The following is a 22348-nucleotide window of genomic DNA, read 5'->3' on the forward strand; positions in this document are numbered from 1 at the left end:
ACTTGAAGGAATTTCCTCCTTTTATTCTTGCAAGTTGCATAAAATGTTAAGTTACATCCGCACTTAGCCCTTTCCTTCTTGTTTTCTATTTACTTTGCGCGCTTTGAAAATAGATTAACTTTCTGCAATCCACATCTTTAGCAAAATTATTTGTTGTTACGCATTGTACGAAGCAGTGCTGAGCTCCTTGCTGTAACTTGAGAGGAAAACTCAACAATGCTGGAATATGTTGTTGAGAAATCTTTCTTGCGTTGGCGATTACAAATATATTACAAATATAAGTTTTAGAACAGAAGGCAAGAGCAAATGTGAGGTCATGCCAACTTTTATCAAATTGAAGTATCTTGCGCTATCTTCCTAATAAAGAAACTACAAAACTATTCACATTTTTGTTGTTATTATTTGAAGAAATGTACATTTGTTGCTAGCTCGAAATACATACACTTATATGAAATATGGACAGGGAGTAATCCTCATTTTTTAAGCTATACCATGAAGTGGTGATAGGCAGTGTTACCACCAAATTTGGTTAACTTAGCTTTAGTTGTTTTTGAGCTATGTACATAAAATATGTTGGACGGAGTCACATTCACTTTCTTGAAGTTTTAATAACGGCAGCAGCCCCTTTCTACTGTGACCTTTTCGATTTAAAAAAAATTAATGACTTATAGTACTTTAGGTTTTTCGTCAAAAGGCGTTTTATGAGCGTGATAATGATTCGATTTCTCTAAGCTGCACTCCTGACTTCTTTTGAACATCAGGAAATATTCGCAAATCTCATCAAAATATCTCAATTTATACTCAAGTGATCGCTTGCGTGGGCTTACCACCAGATCAGAAATTCGATTCGTCTCGACATCCTATCCATTTCGCTATACAGTAGACAACACAAATGAGTGCATGTTTGTGCTTCGTATATTTATTCCCGCATATTGATAGAAGTAGCAAAGAAAATTTAAAAAGTTTTTTTTCCATTTAGGTGATGTTTAATTTTAAATAAAATGTTTAATAATGCAAAAAATAAAATATGCAATTTTAAGAAAAAAACTAAAACAACTCTATATATGTTGCTAGAGTGCAAGAATAAGTAAGGTGGTATGAGGTGAGTAGTTAATCTCAGCTTAAATACATTGAATGGATTTTTGTTCGAATTGAAACAGTTTTAATTTTTTTTCTGCGATTCCTTTACAGTAAGTTTTAATACGCAAAAGCGATTGTTAACAATGTACACGAGTGGTTGCATTACAAAAATTTCATTTTTTATATATATGTATGTGTAGCAAATGAGAAAAAACGGTTTCATACTATTAGTACTTGGTTAAAAATAAAACAACGGCTAGAAAAAGCGTGTGTTTTTTTACGTCAAATATGCTGTGTTTCAACACTCAATTTGAAATGTAAAAGCTTTCGCCGAATTTTCCGCCAATCGTGAGTGTTAGAGTGAATGTTTTTCCAAGCAGTTTTTATTGCTTCTTCACTTTAATTTGAGATTAAAAGTTACATATCCGAGTGTTTAATTTTGATGAATGAGCTGAATAACACATTTGATGATTTAATGGAAACTTAAATTATGATCAGCATGATGAGCTGTGTGTGATGCGATTTCGTCAAGTCCGTCTGGCATCACGTCTGTTTGAGATATCGATGTTAAATTTTACACGCGTCCTTTTATCTGCAAGAAGCTGCTTATTTGTCAGAACCGCCGATATCGGACCACTATAGCATATACCTATCATACAAAATGAACGATCAAATTCATGTCCTTGTATGCATGTGACGAGATGGCTTTACAAAATTTGACAAGGATTATGGTCAAACACAACGGTAAATCTCCGAACAAATTATACAAATCAGGGTACTCTAACATACAGATGCCATACAAACTGACCGATCGAAGTCAAGTTCTTATATGGAATATTTTGTATTTGTGAAGGGTATTATATATGCGGTCAATGTTTTTTTAAGATTTTTGTTTGTATTTTGTATGGTTTTATTGCATTAAATATATATTGGTTTTCAGTAAACCTTTCTTAGACTCCTTTTGAAACATTTTGTATTATTTTCAGTTTTATCTTTTTACTTGGTGTTAATCCTATTCAAGTACAGTACTTCCAATCTAAGCCTTCAACATTTGCCATTCATTTTGTAGTTTTTGGCTTAGTTTTCAGTTTATGCCACATTAAGGCTAATATTCCGCAAACTTATAGATTTGGTAAAATCACTACGTTAGGAAGTAATGTCTGAGATGATATATAAGTGTTTCAGGCTTATGTCTTCTTTGATTCCCTTCAGTTTCGAAATAGCATAATAACTTTCCACTAACTTAGTTGACTAAGCAATAGTTAGCTCAAACACGAGAGGTTAATTGATGTTAGCATAAATAGTATCCTGCTAATATTTTCTTCTGGTCTCTACATATGATTAAAATATACAATAATATCGGCTAATTAAGTTAGTTTTACCTGTATTTATTGGTGGGGTAAAACGCATAATACTGTGTGGAAATTTTTGTCAAGAGTATGTGAGAGTGAGAGATAGAGATAGAGCAAATATTGCACTATGATACTCTATATATATCTATATATACTATATCTCACCTAATAACAAATTATTTATTCTGCCGCGAAATTTCTCCTTCATCTATATTTTGTAGCAAAATGATTGGTTAGTGCTGCCACTTCGGTAAGAATTAGGAATTATAAACAATTTATATATACATACATAAATAATGTCGCTTCAGATCAAACTCAAATTGAAATAAACGTTTGGGGAAAAAAATATCACATAAATAATTTGCCACCTGACAACAGTAAATATTAGGCAAACTAAATTCTATGAAAATAATATATGATCCGCTTGTTTTGCTTGCGTTCAACGCACTCACGGTCTATTAAACTGGTAAACATAACCATATGCGTATAACAGCATTGTAAATATGTACATACATATATTTATAAAAACTTATTATTTTCTCTTACACCCACATACACACCGCGAATGGTGCAGGTTGGTGTGTCAAAGTTATCAAACCATTGTGGCTTTATTACAGTTAATAAACGTTGATAAGGCGGCTAAGTTTGGCTCTAATTAACCAATGTGGTCACAAGAGCGCGTCATGAGTAAAAATGCGCAAGTGTATCCAAACACATACACAGATAATATGTATTTTAATGTGTTACTGTGAAACCTGCCACAAGCAACAAAAAGTGGCAATATTAGCTGGTAGCGCAGCCATTCGCCGTAATACAAGCCACAAGCAGACTTCACTGCCAAAGTCTAATTGCAAGCATATAAGTATGTATCATAAATAGTATGCGGCACATATACATATGCACATACACACACACATATGGCATGCTCTAAATAGCTAACTGTCTACCTGTGCGTCGTGTGAAATTCCCCTTTAATTCATGATTTCTTGGGACACGTGCAAATCATATGCCACTCACTAATAATAATTTAGCTAAATAGAAGTTATTATTGAAGATACATACGTGCGAAAAGATACATAAGTAAGCAAGTAAAAATAGATGTGAAGGTTGTTAATGTGCCAGTTTTTGGTACTTCCTTGATGTTGTACGGAAATACGTGCTTTAGTGTATGTAAGTATATATACATCTATTAAGATATGTATATATCTATATATAAATATATAGTATACACTTCACATCTATTTTTATCAGATATATGATATAATATATATGGAGATATGTAAGCAGGTAAGAAACACTTTTAGCTCTGTGGTTAATGGAGTGGTTAAGGTTAAGTGAATGTTTGGTAATTTAATTACAGTAACAGCACTACAAGATATCAGTCCACTAGCTAAAATTAAAATGGAAAACGAAAACAGCTCAAAGAGAAGGCTGTGCTAACAAGTTAAGTACACAGATACCCCTTTAATACCAAAAAATGTAAAATTGCGCGACCGGAAAGCACGCTAAAAATAACAAATCAGGCAAAATAAAATTCAGTGAAATCAAATGGCGTAGAAGCTATATTTAAAAAGGAAAGCAACATTTAAAGGTAGAGTTCTAAATTGGTCGTAACTTTGACAAGGATGCAAGGAAAATAAAATCAAAATTCATTCAATCATGCCTCATGAAATGGCAATGAATAGCAAAAAAATTTTAAGAGAGAGACTTTACATCAAGTTTTCTTAAAATAGCTGGCTTAAAAAGAAAATTTAAATATCTAACTGAAAGTATTAATAATTAGATGTTTATAAAAACTATCAGTTACTATATCATAACCAAAAAAAAATTTATGAAGTTTACTAGTTAAAATTTCAAGTTAATAGATACGTACTATATACTGCGAGTACCAGCGTAGGCCGTTTCAATAACTTGCAGACTCGACAAAAAAACTCGTTTAAATTTTACGTACTGACCTGAACTCTACGACCCTGTGAAGTGGATTGGACAGGGAAACAAAATAATTTCGCTATAATGTCTATGAGATGATACAGTTTTCTTTAAACCTAAAAATGAATTTTACATTATTTGGTCTGGCTTAACTCATGAACAAAATAATATATTTCAAGCCGTAATATAGGGCATGAGACTTATTCGATTATCTGTCGCTTGAAAAGACATTTAAGAAAATATATCTTTCTATTTCTGCTTAGAAAGTTTTCAGCTCTTTGTTTGAATGTACAAGAAGTGTTAGCATGCTTAAATCAATCAATTGTTCTCTTTTTATTGCTATGCAAATCTAATAGTTTTACTAGATATGCTTGTAAGAAGACAAACGCTATAACTTTATACAAATATATATATATATATATATTCTTTCATCTTTGCTGAAACTTTAGCTTATAGTAAGTTATTGATGCTTATACCTTTACCTTATATCTATATATATAGATAAGCATCAATAACTTACTATAAAAAAGCTCTCAGCTAAAGTTTAAGCAAAGATGAAAGCCAAAGTTGGTTGAAAAGCTTTTCGGCAATCTGCTTTCAACGTTCATGCAAGTACAATAACCGGAAAAAGGTAAGTTATACACATACCTATGTTGTTATAGTATGGCAAATATATATTCAGGTTAAATACGTAAAGCTTTTCTCTAACAAGTATTAGCAGCGAGTTGAAAGCAAATTAAAAAGCTTTCAGATTCTTAGCTGAACTTTAAATGATAGCTTTAATTATTGTTAAAAGAGTAACACGTTTTACAGTTGTTTGGTTGGTGAATATAGTAATATTGCAGATATGCATACAAATATTGTAATATTTTGCCTTAGATAGGGTGAACCAGATGAATTGTGCTTTTTCTAGCTGCTGAACAATTTTGTTCGCTTACTTCAAAAACAATTTTTTTTTTTTTCATAAACTAACTAACTAAGATAAGTTTTATTTATGTTTACATTAAGAAAAATTTTAGTTAATTATTTTTATCACCTTCTTGCTTTGTTTTTTAATTTCACTGATATTACGTATGATATTTAGAGGTCTTGAATTTATTTGACCTCATGGCAATCTTTGTACGACCAAAAAGTTTAAATATATTAATATTTTTTCTTAAAATTTCCAACTAACGAGACGGCTATGAGCGTAGACAAATGTTTTGAAAGTAAATTTAAGAAATGTTCGTGGTCGTGGTTTAGTCATCATATGGGGATTTGGTTAGTGATTTTATTCAAAACAAAAACAAACAAAAAAAAAAACAAAAAGAACAAATTTTTTGGCTCCACCCATGTTTAAGTGACTTTCAGTCACAGGTGAGTTTTGAAAATATTTTGTTAACTAATTTATATGGCCAATATTCTATATACAACCGAAATGCATTGAATTGAATTGGCAGGGTTCCATAACAATTAGGAAATTTATGGAAAAAATCGATTCTCAATAGATTATACTGTTAAAAATAACATACTAAAATTTCTAATCGCTATCTCAAATAGTTTTTGAGTTACAGAGAAATCTCAAATAGAAAGAACATGTTAACCGACTTTTAGAATATTACTGGTGGTCAATGCAATCCTAGAAAACTCTTAAAAAGTAAATGAGGTATATAATTCAGTTATCTACACCATATATTATTTAATTTTCATCAAGAAAAATACACATATTTAATAATGCTTTATGTAGATACACATACATATGTATAAGAGAAAAACTAAATTCTATAAATATTATTTTACATACAAAAAACACAAATCAAAATCATATTTATTCTTATCAATGAGTGAGTATTAATTTTATTTGTAGTACCGCAGGGGAGGTAGCAGCGTAATCTCCATACACATACATATATATTTGATGTACATAATTAAGTATTCCTGTTCGACATCAAGCTCATCAAGCATTCCAAATTCAGGCATAAGGGTATCACTTTCATTTATTCATTCACCCACATAATTTCCAACACACATGCAATATTATATTCAAGTACATATGAACGTGTAATTATACATACGAGCACCAAAATATATGGTGGTATCGAGGGTTGGTAGGAAAACTTAAAATAAATACGAGTAACTTTTGTAATGGTGGGAAAATTTTAAAAACACATCCATTGCCAGTTATTGATTTCAGTGGTCGAATGAAAAGTTAAATGTGTGGCAATTGCCGCCACTTGAACTCGGTTATGAGAAAAATATTATTAAATACCTTTAGTTACAAAACGGTCATACTACACGGTGGATGTATTAAATTTAAATTTTACAAAAAAGTGTTCCTCGCTTTAAAGTGTTTCAAGAATGTGTAGTGTGAATAATTTTAAAGGTATAGAAGCAGCAATTAAAATAAACTTAAACAGTTATAATGGATTAGTTTAAATTTAATCATCAATCAGTTTTGAGCTGAGATTTTGCTGGCGGTATAGCATATATACGAATATAGTTATAAATTTGCACTTGAGGCAACTTGGCACATAGTATAATGAAATGTTCATAGATAGCGAGGGACTCGAATTATTATCAAATTGGAAACAGAAAAGATAATACACTTACATATTATCTGCTTTTCAGAAGCCAAAACGAGGTCGAAAAGTCCTTTTCCTCCGTTTACTTGAAAATAATCGCCACTAGAGTTAATCCATATTTTAGATTTAAACTTCAAAATTCACAAAAAGTGGGGAAATACTTTCAGGTGTTACAAAATTTAGCTCATAACTACATTTTAAGGTAAGATATTAAGGTTTTACATTTACTAAGTATACTCGAGAACTGAGCGACATGTTCGACACAAAGTCTGCTAAAATAACGACAGTCTTTACGAATTTTATATGGAAGTTTTGGTAATTCGTCGACCGATTTCAGACATCTTCAGAATTAAGCTGCGTTATATCCAATACTATGCGTTACAATAATTTTGCTATAACAGCTAATATATTGACTGATATATACACATATATATATAACTATATGCAATAAACTCAATCAATGTTTGAAATTCGCATATAAGGTATATAGGGGTTAGCGGTAGTATTAGAGAGAAATACTTTCTAAATTTTCTTAAAAAATATCATATGTTAACAAAGATAAAGATATAAAGTAAACCGAAAGTTCGAAAATTTTTATGTTAGGCATGTGGCGGCTAATGTAAGTATTGACCCGATTTTAGCCTGTTTGGACTCAAGGGACTCAGGAATTCTCTCTGAATTTCCATAAGATTCCTTAGAGTTTTACCGATATACCACAAAAGCAGTATTGGCTCAAGGCTTTATTCCTATTATTTAATTGGTGTTTGATCAATATTCTGTAAGTGAAAGATTCAAATAGAATTTAAAAGTTTTTTATATACAAAGTGGGCGTAGTTGTGGTTAGATTTCGTCCATTTTCGCACTGTTACTTCAATCAGAAATCTTAGGGTAATGTTACACACAATATTTGGTTGAAATTGGGAAGAAGTTCCTGAGATATAGGATTTCACCTGATGGTGGGCGATACCACGCCTATGTATTGTCTCATTGTCCTATAGAGCCCTTCCATACTATCTTGGTTGTGAAATTTAAAAAAGCTTTATCCCATAGGTGCCCCTAGCTACTGCGTTCTCCTGAACCAAACAACAGTTTCGTATCTTAATTTATTGCTAAGTTATGATACTTTATTGGTTTTCGTTTAATGGCGCTCAGAGTGGTAATGATCCGATTACGCCTATCTGCAATACCTTGGGTGCCACGGAACATGTGTACCAAGTTGGAGAGAGATATCTCAATTTTTACGCAAGCTATTGCTTGCACAGACGGAAAGACAGATGCTCATTCGAAATCAAACTCGTCTCGCCATCTTCATGATTTATATATAAAATATATAACCCTATATCTAACTCGATTAGTTTTAGGTTAGACAAACAATCGTTAGGCGAACCAAACTATCATACTCTTTCCAGTCCCCAGAGACATGTTACGAGAGTATAATAAAAACGTATAAAAATATGAAAACAGTATTTTTTTATGGAAGATAAGGCTATTGACCACAGAAATGAGTTGATGCGTGCTATTCGAGATCTTCGGATATAATTCTACTTTGAAATAAGAATTTTTAAGTGGCTTATTAAGTTCCGAACAAATTAAGACAGTAAACGCAGTGGACATCCAAAGAAGTTGTTCTTTTTTAATTAAAATTTGGTCTCATTAAACATTAAACTTTTCAAACAAGTTTCACATACAACGAGGACTTTTATTTTTTACAACTTTTACTAAAAAATAAGAACACATTTTGGTTACTCTTTTAACTTTCATTTTGAGAAATTTTTGATGATTGGACTTCCATAAGCTGTCAAATTAAATTAGTATACTTTTATATAATGTATATATGTATATACTGTAATAGCCTAGACGGTCTAATATCATTTGAAAATTAAACTGTTGTTGCTTTTAATTTATTTTTCTTAAATAATCATTGAATACATTTTCTTATCTCAGAATTACTCGACTTGGAAAACCATATCAACTCAGCAACCTCATTAACCGACTCGCACAATAGCCTTGTTACCGATGCAAATACACACACCAACGGTTGTATTACTAATAGTGAATTCAATACGAAAACAAGTGCAATAACCACAACCAATAGCACTGAACAAACCACCAATAAAACTACACATCCACACAAAGAAACCGAAAACAATTTGGAGAGCAGCGTTGCAGCCACATCATGTGATGCTAATAAAAGCGCTGCAATGATAAAAACAACAACAATGACTAGCATGTGCCACACACACAACAACAGCCAACCAATACCACATTGCAGTGAATCATTAGCTGCATTAAGCGCAACAACACCAAGTGAGGCGACAGCAACAGCAACAGCAACAACCGCAGAGGCAAGCGCCACTTTAGCACCAACACCAATTAGTGACTTTTATCAAAATGCCACCGTTCTTATCACCGGCGGCACTGGTTTCGTTGGCAAGGTGCTTACACAGAAGTTGTTGCGCGCTTTCGAGTTGCGCCGGGTTTATATGCTAATCCGTTGCAAGGACAATATGTGCGTGGAGAAGCGACTGGAGAATTTCTTCAAAGAATCGGTAGTTGCAACAAGAAACAAATAATTTTATATTTGGTGATTGTAAAATATATATCTTTGCAGATTTTTGATACAATACGCAACGAACAGCCGGAGCTGTTTCGGAAGGTGCACGCCGTTTGTGTGGACTACAGTGCCATTGATTTGGGCATTTCAGCAGAGGACCGGGAGATTTTATGCGATGAGGTTGAGGTAAGGATTTTGCCTATTGGTATGATATATAGTTATAATTCTTTTTTAGCAATACAAAAATTTTTTTTTTTCAAAATCAGCTAATTGTTCGTACAAAAAAGAAAGATACAGTACAAGTATATTTAATAGTTAATTTAGAGTGAAATTTTCATATATTTAAAAATGATATTTTCCAAAATTAAACTTGACAAAAAATTAATTTAATCTTCTCAGAGTTTGTTCATAATGTTCGAAGCAAGTTCTCGAATTTTGACACTCAGAATTTTACCGCTCACTTATTTTGGTTTGTTGGTTAATCTCAATTACGTACATGAAGTGAAGAGTATAGCTACATGTGAGCTAATAGCTCGAAGCTCTCAACCTGTTAAATCCAGATGACATATATGATGAACGCCTTTAAACGTACAATAAAGAAATTTGCACTTTTTCAGCTAAGTATAAGGAAAAAGTTGGTTAGTTATTTGTTCCTAGCTTTTTGAGAGCTGATATTTTCAAAAATTTCATGGCATACAAATTTTCTAAATTTATTGACAGTTTCGATTGCGATCTGAATCAAAAGTTAATTTCTGTACATATTTATGATGGTAGCAATGAGGTCAAACAGGCGAATTTGAAAAAATAGTTTTTGCTACTTTAAACAAGAAGAGTTCGAGCAAGGTGTAGATTCCAAACAGATTAACCAAGTGTATCAGCCTGTCAAACTTACTTCCAAAAGTTTTAGGAAGATTGTACACTTAGTTAATAAACATGATTACTCTAAACGGCTGTATTTTTTAATGAATATGAAAGAAGATTCAAATAAATCATCAGAAAAATCAAATATTAGAGTGATGCAATATATTTTGATTTTAAAGTAAGATGTAAACGAAAAAAAAAAAACGTTAATATCGTTGACACTGAAGCTATAATACCTTTAACAAATGCAAAGGATTCTTTAAGGGGTTAGGGATAGCCAGAACTTTCAAATAAAATTTTTTTTTTTAATTTTCGTTAAGTGTAATATCTTGAAAATATTCTCTGAAAATTTCAAGTTGATCCGGAATTTTTTTTTTTTTAAAATTTCGGTTTTTTAAGATCAATTGACTGTTGATTTTTTCCCAAAAATCTGGAAAAAAAATTCCTGAGGCCGCAATTTTGTTAATTTTTGAAAAAAAGTATTGATCAGATCCCAGGATTATCTATTTATAAAACAATTTTTTTTATCCTATTGATTTGAGATGAATTTCCAAGGACTTATGACAGACAGCTATAACTTTGGAAATTCAAACATTTTTTTTTGAAATTTTCTTGACTTTAAGTCAAAACATTGTATAATAATACCATATTACTACTTTTGTAAAATAACATGACTTAATAGCAAAAACAAATTAATGAAAATTCTCATTTGTTCGTGCCTCTGACTACTCCTAACCACTTAAAGACTTGATTTTGAGCGCTTAGTTTGTATGGAGGCGATACTAATCCGATCAGAACAATTTCTTCCGAGATTGCGCTGATGCCTTGAACAACAATCCAAACCAAATTTCATGAAAATGTCTGGTCGAATTAAAAAATTTTCAATCTTTCAATTTGTATGGCAGTTATCAAATCGACTCAGCTCGTCATGCTGATCACATATTATATATTTGTATATATGTTACAAACTAGGTTGCAAACTTAGTATACCCCTATAAGGGTATAAAACTTCACAATATATGGTATTTTCTGATACTCATTCTTCTTATATTTTATTTCAGATCATTTTCAACGTTGTCGCTTCAGTAAAGTTCAATGAAAAACTCAGCGATGCAATTGACATAAACGTTTTGGGTATAAAAAAGATACTCGATTTATCCATGGAAATAAAGAAACTAAAGGTGGGTAGTTGAGATTGGGTATCAATAAATCTTGTCTCACTGAATTGACGTTACCATCGTTATACTCCGAAGTAAGTAAATTCTAAAACTTGCAGTAACCTCTGGCGTGAGTTGCTTGTTAACCTAAAAACAGACTGCTGTCTTTGTTTTATTTTAGTACTTCTGTCTTATTTTAGTACTTCTATATTTGATTGAATAACTGTGTATGGACACAAAAAAGTACAAGAGTACCTTTGCCTTGCACTATGGAACCGATTAAAATCAAAACGTACAACAATTTTTAATAGTCGATGACCTTTCTATTGACGAGAATGCCCCAAAAATAATATCCAATATGCTGATGTACTAGCATTTATATAATACAAGTATATCTGATAAATATTATATTTATTTTCATTTCAGTCACTCGTGCACATTTCAACGCTCTACTGCAATTGCAATCGAAAATACATCAAGGAGCGGGTATATGAAAATGATATTGGTTATGAAAAAATCATGCAGGTAATTGTCATGGGAATGCACACTTTACCATATACACTATTACGGCAAATAGAAAAATGATTAAAAAACGCAAGCGAATGAGGGAATTGAATAATTTTAATTGAATTTGTTAAAAATCAAATCACATTTCAACACAAATTATAAAAAACACTCGAATGCGGAAAGAGTGCGATCAAAAATTGTGTGACACGTGACTAATTTTAATTGAAATATTTTAAATGTTATTGGTATAATAGAGATTTGTTGTTTTGTTCAAAATTCGATTACTATTTTTATAATACTTCTCGCGCACCATACTAAATATTATTTATAATCAATTTCGCGGTCTTTTTTTATTACTTGCGTACTATTACAGATACTAGGATTGTTAACTTTTTTTTGTAATATAAAATAGCATGAACATACTATAACATACTAATGATTTATTTTAGAGGAAACTTAACACTCGAAAAAAATTATAACAATAATAATATCTTGATAATATTTGATTAAAAAAATTACAACTTCTGACTTCTGACAATACGTTCATTTCATTCTATCAAATATCTTCTATTATAGATCTTTCGCATCTTCGACGATGAGACGTTGGAAAAATTTCGTCATTGCCTGATCGGCGATATGCCCAACACATACACGATGACTAAAAAGTGTGCTGAGAATTTAGTTAATCATCGAGCTTTTTATATGCCAGCGGGTATTTTTCGTCCACCCATAGGTGGGTTTAATAGCATATTTGTTATAAGTTTTATTCTTATTCATTTTTTCTAAGTTTTCATATCAACTTTGGTGGAATTTGATATTTATGCAGCATGTATTGCACTTTTTAGTTAGACCGCCACTTATGAATTTTAATATAGGCTATCGTTTATGAATTTACCAAAGGGTACCTCAATGGAAAGCAGCGGCTTAGCCGGTCCATAATTTGGACCAATAATTACATCTCGGCTAATTTTGTTCACCACCATAAGCTATTACTAACTTAAGCTCTACAGTTTTTAATCTTCAAGAAGTAAAAAATATCTTATAACATCTGTCATGTTAGAAATATAACTTTGATACACATTTTTAAAGGAAACTATTTAATACTGAACCCTTTGCTTTGATTGCAACACAATTTTTTGTAGCCGCTAATAAACGTACGAACCGAAATCCATTCGAAAACACTCGTACATTTACACTTCAATGGCATAAATGTCCCTGAGGACACATTTGTTAGAGATACGAAATCGCAAAGTGCACAAATGCGCAAATGCAAAACTGCACAAAAGGCAAGTAATGCTCGAGCACACGGATATTTGGCGCAATAAGGACAGAGTTTGGCTTTATCTGAAAATAGTTGTATCTACACAGCAAATCGACAAGGTAATGCAGAACAAACTTCTTCAAACATAAACAGAGATAAACATATTCAAAGTTGCAAAATTCCAAACAGACAAACAAAGCGCCAAATTTTGAGCGCCGAGGAAGACTAAGTGAGTGAAGGCGGCGGAGGTGCAAAATTCAGTTTATAAATGTGTATATTTGTAGTAACAGAAATCAGTGATGCTTAAATAGCACGGCAGAGAGCAAATGGTGCGGCCGGGAGCGTGCAATGAACTCCATTTTGCTTTGCAGTTCGTCTCATACTGCCACAAGTGGCTTCCCCAGAGCGTTGTTAAACTAGTTTATACTACTAAATGACAAAGAATATCAATAGATAAAGAAAGAAAATATTTAAATCGCATAAAAAATAGATGGTTAAAAGTAGAGAGAAAAAACGAACTGCGGAAAAAATATAAACGATCAACTGCACTGTGCTTGTGCTGGCAAAGTCTGGTTTTGACTATCACTATTGTTTACTACACTCTTGTTGTTAGCTGAAACTTTTATAGAAAACAGAGATAAACATGCATACGTTAGGGTGTTCGCTTGAAACGTTGAGATTATTTGTATGAAGTTTCAATCACTTGGATCAGTCTGAGGTGGAGAGATCAGATGAGATAAATAGTATAATATTATTTAATTCTCCTTCATGATTGCAGACGTTTACTTCTAACTGCCTATTCTATAAGGCAACTCGTTAATAATTCACTACTATATAAACCTTTATTATTACGTATGGCCACTGATCTCAGTGTACTTGAAAACGCAGGCAAAATCCAGGAATTTTTATTTTTGAATAATGTTGTCTAAAGTATTTGGCAACATATTCCTAAATTTTTGTGCAATATTTACTGTCGGCTATTACATATAGTTGCGAATGTAGCCATATAAAAAAACAATTTTTTAAAACATCTAATTTTTTCGACTACCACGTTTTTTTTTTGTAACGACTTAACTTTCGTAATGTTTTGACAAATAGTACAAAATATCTTCCATTAAATCTCCCAAGTTTAAAAAACCACTTGGCAATATTTAAAAAAAAAATTATTTATTGGAATCTTAAGAAACATTTTATATTTAATAGCTAAAAAAGCTGCCATGCTAACAGAGATTTCCAACAGCTTATTATATGTAATGAAGAAAGGGAACACCCTTGCAAGCTTGAAATGACTCTATATATATCAATATCACTTTTTTTTTTGTATGTAGTACTTAAACACACACACACACACGTATTATACAAACATATATGTTATGCATACAACTATTTGCAAACTCTTAGCAACACATTAATTCTCATTTATTTTCAGTTATGTCAACCTACAAGGATCCATTTCCCGGCTGGACTGATAATTTGTATGGGCCATCAGGTTTGTGCACTTGGACGGCACGCGGTCTAGTGCGCTGCATCTACGGTCGGGCGAATTGCAAGGCCAATATGGTGCCGGCAGATTACTGTGTCAATGCAATGATTGCCAGTGCATGGGATATAGCCAGAAGGTGAGTAAGCGAAAAGGGCCAAGTTTCTGCTAAAGAGTTTGGCGCTTTCGAGTTGAAGAGCAAATAGTGGATTGTGGGTTGCCGTATGCCACATACTTGTACACACATACACGTGTTTGCGTACATTATATGTAAGACCTAGTACGTGTGTGTGTGTGTGTGCCAACAAATTGGCTTCGTATTCTTGATTGTCTGTGCCGAAGTTTTTCAAGAAAATAAGAAAAGTGTGAAATGAAGATACGATGTAGTTAAATGACAAAAACTCTGCAAAAACTGATAAGAAGTTTTAGTCAAAAGTGTATGTGAACTAGTGGGCATTTTCCGTTGCATTAACTGTAAATAATAGTGTGAGCGCAACGAGGCTTATATGCACACATTTGAGACTCATTTGTATTCATTAGTTTATGTGAGTGTAATGTTTTGGGCAAACGTAGACGAAGCGGAGACGAGCGTATTTCCATAGTAGCAAGAGTTACTTTACGGAGAGTTTGTATATAAAATAGAAATATTTACAATAACCTTGAGTGGTGGAGTTGAACGGCGGTAGAACTAGAATGGGATGGATGCGTTTAATCTGGTATTTATTGGACTTACAGCGGAATGAGTTTGATATTGTAATCACAAGAAATTTAGTAATATATAGTAAGATATATTATATAAAATGTGTTCATAATCAAGAAAGTTCAAAGAGAAACTGTGCACTAGGCGAAACAGATTTTTAAACTAAACTAAATATTTTTCGAAATTTCTGATCAATAAATTCAAAAATAATTTTCTCAGCAAAACTTCCAGACACAAAAAAAAATAAAAATAAATATGAAGAGGTAATTGCTTAGAAATACACACGGAGGCCCAAAATTTGACAGATGTGGCCGCAGCATGTTAATTATTCTGAACGTAAGAATATGCAATATTCATATCGAAAAAATCGGGCGAGGGGGAGAGAGAGGGAAAGATAGAGGGAAAGAGAAAGCGAGAGAGTTAAACATATGGAATTGACGTTCATTTAGTACGAAGTGCAGAATAAACAACCATTTATTCAACTACTACGGTATTTTATATCAGCTGAGACGTGACTACTTACAAAATTATAGAAGACAGATTCGAGATTGTTGAGATACTCATATATTAACTTATGAGAGTAGAGAAAATATCGTATTCTTTATGAATAAGGTGATTTCTTTCGAATGTATATCGTACATTGTATTAGTTTGAAATAAGTCTTCAAAAAAATTATTCTAAAAGTCTAGCTTCGATAATATGACGACTTTTGAAAATTGGTGAATCGAACAAACAACTCGCTAAGACAATTAGAGATAGAATAGCAAACGGTTATAGTAGTTTTAAGAAGTGTCCATACATTCTCTTGCATATTATGCAACTAGTTGGCTTTGCTATTGCTTTCACATGTAAAGTTGTTAGCAAGATAGCAGAACTGAAATATAATGAGCGGTATGGTGAATCGAAGAGGGCTTTTGGCGTTGTATCAGAAACTCGCGCTCTGTGACGTTTAAGAGCATTAAGCTTCCAGAAAGTACTCAAAATCTAATCCAATTTACAACATACAACATATAAGTATAGTTTTGGCTCAACTTTCGATAATCGTTAGATTATAAATCTGAGAGCAACCCGATATTTTTTGAGTTTCAAGTTTTAAAGTTAAATACCAAAAAGGAGACTGTGCCACACAGTCAATTACAAACATGAATGTACATTACTCTTGAGTTCATATATATGTAAGCTCGTAATAAGCTCAGTTACCAGTTGCTTACGGACACATAGAGTTCATACATATGAACACAAACAAATTGTCTTATGTGCATTTACAGCATGTAACATGCAACAAATTAAGCTGCAACGTCTGCTATCAGTTAGTGAAATTTATTGCTACAACTGCCAAGTTGGTCCACACACACACACACATCCATTCGCACTCACACAAATATATGCACACACTTACAGCCGCATTTACTTACGACAATTGGACATTTACCCTCGAGTAATTTCGCAACGCCATTGTCAGTGTTTAACCTTTGCAACATTTCTCTACTTTACTTCACTATTTACTCTATCTTCTCGTTTGTTGGGACAGATTTTTATTGCGCAAAAGTGATACACAATCCAAGGAGGAATTACCTGTCTACAATTACATTTTCGATCGGAACAATTTAACATGGGGCCAATATATGCGCATGTCGCGTGAGGGATTTCACGAGCCATTTGACAAGGCATTGTGGTGAGTTTGATTGCACACAATAAGAAGCATACGAACCAAAAACAGTAAAATAACAAAAACAAAAACAGAAACAAAGTGTATGCATAGTTTGTTGTAAATACAGTTAAAGATGTATTATGTACATATATATGTGTGTGTGTATAGAATTACTTGCGCATTGGCGGTGCATTTCTTATTTGAGTAGTGACATGTTAGCCCTCTCTGTATTAGTGGTAGAGTTTAACGGTAGTCTTTTGCTCTGTCCATTGTGAGCTGTCTGCCAAGTCAACTGCAAGTACGTAAGCTGGCAGGACAAATGGCGTTGATATTTTTATGCTGAAAAGTCTAATAGTGGTGTGAAGATTTCTATCTGGCATAGAGGTTTTCTGGGGAGAAATTTGTTGATATTTTTATCGGAATTCAGGCACACGTCTCTTAATTTGAGATTTTAAATTAGAGACAATTATTTTTGGTCTTCCTTCAAGCAGACGGACGTTAATATCTGCTGGAGCCATCCATTGGCAAACAGCGGGAACTTAGTTGCGCACTATAATTAAGGTAAATAAATGTTTAGGAAGTCAAGGCTTGCAAAAAAAATAGCACTTTAAAGATATTTAAAATTGGAAATTTTCAAAAAAAAAAAAAAATAATAATAATAATTTAATAAAAATAAATAATAAATTTTTATTCGAAACTTAGAAAATATAGTTTTTGGAACAATACAACTTTTTCATTGATTAAAACGCCAAAATAGATATTTTTAAGTTTAAATACTATATAAGATTATATGTTATGAATTTTATTTATAAGAATGTGTCCGCGTGAATGTCCTTTTCGTTCTAAGAAGCTGCTCATTTGCCAGAATCGTCGATATCGGATCATTATAGCATATGGCTGCCATACAAACTGACCGAACAAAGTCAAGTTTTTGTAAAGAAAATTTGTTTATTTTCAAAAGGCGGCGGCAAAAATTACTGCTTCAAAGAGTACTACAATCTGCAAGAAAGCTACAGAGATTAGATCAAGTTCTTACGTAGAAACTTTATATTTGCCGAAATATCTTCACGAAATTCGGCACACATTATTGCCCAAAGCAAAGTTACGATCTACGAACAAATTGCTCAGATCGGACGGTAATATAGTATATAGCTGCTATACAAATTGATAGCTTAAAATCTTGATAAAGATCTTTGTATACCATTTAACGTTATAAAAAATGCATTTGTGAAGGCTGAACCAACCTGTAAGAAATTGTAGCAGCACAAGGAGGAATAACCTCAAAAACGGTCTCAGTTTCGGTCCTTTTGTGAAAGTTTTTCTTTGGAGAGCACTAAATATACTAATTATTTATAATAAATACACTATTTATGTATTCAAACACAAACTTTCTATCGCACACTCACATATATGTATGTACTTATTTTACAATTCAGCGTTGAAATTCGAAAAAAAACATTTGTGCACACTTATTTATGCATTTCACTTCTAACACTCTTAAACAAAAGCCCATATTTAATTCAATTTTAATACCTCAAATATTTTTCATGCATTCCCATTTGGACGCTGCTGCATTTATGGCTTTGTTTAACTGCTGCTAAAAATAACCTAAATAACGGTATATGCATTTTATCTGCAATGCTGCTGTTGGTGAAAAAACACAACGAAAAACGCAAAAATGACTCAAAAACAATGCCGAAACAACGACACAATACAAATACAAATACAAATACTAAAACAAAAACAATTCAACAAATACCACTTTTATGCGGTGGCCATGGCGTATGAACAACATTTAACCCACACACCGCATTGCCATCTATCTTCTATGCACTTACCTATGCGACTACGCTACAATAATATATATATATGGCTGTGTGCGTGTGTTTGTGTGCACACTTGTGTTTACAACGATTGTACGGGTATTTCTGCCATTTAAATTGACTTGACCGCATTCGAACCATTCAACTGGCATCCATATGGTCACTACGTGCAATGACCGTTCATTTGGCTTTGTTCAAATTTTATTGTTGTCACAGGTGTTTCTCTTACGTTATAATTCCATCAAAGCCACTACATTATGCCATTGCATTTTTCCTACACAATATACCGGCTTATATATTAGATTTCATTGCTTTGGTAACGGGACGAAAACGCATGTAAGTATGAAGGCGTTGTGTGGAAGTGTTCGCTGAGGTTTATTATAAAGTGTGGTAAAGTGTTTGTATTTGCATTTATTTATTTGTATTTTACTGGAATTTAGGCCTATATTTATTATACTTATTTTACCTGCTTTCAAATATTTTTTATTTTGCGGTAAAAAATATAAATATTTTCCGATTTATTTGCTTTTGTTAATACTAGGTTTTGTTTATTATTTATACATCTTATATGTGCATACATGTTGATGTTATATATGAAATATATATGTTTTGCATTGAAGACATTCACACATTCGGTTAAAGAATCGAGTGGTTATTTAAGTAAATAAATGAGCTTAGAACTGAATGAACACTGTACAATTATCTCGGAATGAATGTTGTAACCTCGAAAGTTTCGAAAATGCTTGCAACACTTTTGAAATAGGTTCGAATAATACTATCACTGTATATCAACTCCAGTTTCAGGCATCCTGACAATTGCAGTGTTTTTGAAGCTGAGTTTGCTGGCATTAAGGTATCTCTGCTGTTCCGGAATGCAGCACAGAAGTGACACTCTGTTAGCAGGACAGCGATATTAGCCTTCAGCTCAAGAGTCCATGCTGTCAAAGGCATGCCGGGCTACAATTATTTTTTGTGCTGTAGCAGTATCCTTCTGGCTCATGTGAATCACAGGAAGTTTCTTTAGTTGTAGCGGTTCTAATTGCTTCAAAACGCTTTGTCAACTTATAAGATCAGACTACGGGAGTTCTATTATATGGATTCACAAAAGATTGTATATACTTGTAGAAGTTCAAGTGCGTTCCTCATTTTCAGGATCAGCTATTGAACCTAATCTAACCATTTATCGTCTATTTACGAAGTGTCACGTCCACACAACTGTGAAATAATTATTATCGTAGTTTTAATTTTTCATTAATTTTCAAAAGGGTACATAAACTACTGGAATATATTTTAAATAAGTTAGAACCATGGCAAAATGTATATTTTGGAGAAAGAACTGATGTGGCAGATATCACTTTTAGTTAAAATATCTGTAGGATGCTAATGTCGTACATAATTTATGGCTTCCAGTTGCTGTATTCATACAACATTTGTTAAGGACAACTCTTTTATGATTGACTTAAGTCCTTATATACAATTTTAAGGCCACTGGAGCTATATATATTTGTTTTTAAAGGCTATGGCATATTTTATTGATAATTTGAAGATCACACCATTATTACAAATTATGAATTCGCATTATTTCTAATATCAAACAAGAGTAATATAAAAATATTAAGGATATCAATACTATAGAATTATATGAAGAAGCTTAACAATAAGAAAATTTACACATACCTAAGTAATATATAATTAAGTATATATAATATAATATATGTTAGGTACCTATATCTCTATATTGCAATCATAAGTATCATTAATATATCATTTAATATATTATTTAATCCTATTCTCTTAAAACCACTTAAAATTTTATATATACACCCACATATAATTTTTTTATATCTATAAATACCATAATTACTTTCAAACATTACAACTCATCTACTACACATTCTATTGTCTTCGACTATTATTTACTGCGACTGCTGCGCGCTATTGCACAGCTATATAAAAGCTTATCGTAAAATCTCGCGCGTCATTTATATGATGTCTTGGTTTGGTCTGAAAGACTGGCATTTCGCCCACAATAATATTGATGAATTGGATGCGATGCTTTGCAAGACGCAAGAAAGGAATTTATTGCAATTCAATACGGCCACGATTAATTGGAAGGAATATTTTCGCTCATATCTGAGTGGTATACGGCGCTATTGCTTCAAGGATAATGATAATAAATTGCAGAAACGGCGTGCATTTTATCGCAGGTACGACCAGTACTACTCTAACTATAACTTTGCTCATTTAAGCGTAGGTGTGGCTATGTGCATGTTGGTGTGCTAGCATATAAAAATGGTTATTTGTACGTTGGTTATGTGTTTGTGTATGAGAGAAAGAGATTTTATTTTTCTTCACCTTAAGTAGTTTTTAATTACTTTATAAGCATTGCTGCCCACATTGGCTTTTAGCCTGAAGTAAAGTAAGATGTGGTAAAGCAATATATATTATTGTGGTATTTGATTTTAAATATGAGCAGTTTTTTTTAACTTTTTTTATTTTTAATTAATTTTAAATTTGAGTAATTTTTTTTGTACTTTAATGATTGAGAACAGATTTTAGAGTTTGTCACAAGGTAACTTTATTATTATTTTATTTGTTGCATCTGCTATAAACTATAAATTTACCTTGCTGAAAAAATTCTTTCAAGCATTCCTTATTAAATTTACTTAAATAACATATTTTACTTCAATTAGAAATGAAAGTGCTTGAAAAAGCTCACTTGTACTTAATACTCTTATTTCTTTTTTCACAGGCTACAAGTCTTGCATCAGCTACTCAAATCTGCATTTGGACTTGCCCTAATTGCGTGCCTTCTGAAGATGTACTTCAAAATTTTTAAGATTATACCAAAAATTGCAGTTTAGCTTGAGAGATGCTAAGTAGAATGCACTTTCACTTAAATTTCATCAGAGCAAGAGTTGAGACATAAATTTCAATTTCATTTTGTATTTTGAGTAATATGCACTTAGTCAAAGTTTTGCATTCAGCAAGAATTTTTTTGTTCCGTACATCATAAGCATATAAATGTGAGAATAAGTGTGAGAGCAATAAAATAAATTATGAGTATTTAAAATGAAATTGGTGGTGAGAGCTTCATTTCTGCAGTAAGTTAATTAAATAAATAATTTATAGATATATTTTAAAATATGGTTTGCTTCAATACAGGCATATCAAGTTGGTATTTATTGAATCTATTTGAAAAAAAAAACTGTATAATTTTTTGACTCCCAAATATTGCAAAAAAATTTTAATTTAGCAATAAATAATTACCCAATCAGTCATGAAATGCAAGCGGTTTTTTAAAGTAACGAAATCTATAATGAAGTTGTTTGATCTGTGATTTGGCACTATATTTGAGAAAGCATGAGCGTACCATATCTGAACCGTAAGTATAAGATGGTTTTAATTTATTAAAATGAAGTAAAAGGTCAT

At 32.2% G+C, this 22348-nt stretch overlaps 1 protein-coding gene across 1 annotated transcript; it reads left to right on the forward strand.

The window, feature by feature from the left end:
• The first annotated feature begins 6631 nt into the window (after window positions 1–6631).
• LOC106627340 (fatty acyl-CoA reductase wat) lies at window positions 6632–21994 on the forward strand. The gene is made up of 11 exons (XM_036364407.2): window positions 6632–6723; window positions 8867–9471; window positions 9534–9662; window positions 11399–11518; window positions 11921–12019; window positions 12578–12734; window positions 14692–14881; window positions 16974–17117; window positions 19133–19252; window positions 20863–21123; window positions 21669–21994. The coding sequence occupies exons 1-11, from the start codon at window positions 6699–6701 to the stop codon at window positions 21778–21780; spliced, it is 1962 nt and encodes a 653-aa protein (XP_036220300.2). The 5' UTR covers window positions 6632–6698; the 3' UTR covers window positions 21781–21994.
• The last annotated feature ends 354 nt before the right edge of the window (window positions 21995–22348 follow it).

The sequence above is a fragment of the Bactrocera oleae genome, chromosome 6 (genome assembly GCF_042242935.1).
Source record: "Bactrocera oleae isolate idBacOlea1 chromosome 6, idBacOlea1, whole genome shotgun sequence".
Classification (NCBI taxonomy): domain Eukaryota; kingdom Metazoa; phylum Arthropoda; class Insecta; order Diptera; family Tephritidae; genus Bactrocera; species Bactrocera oleae.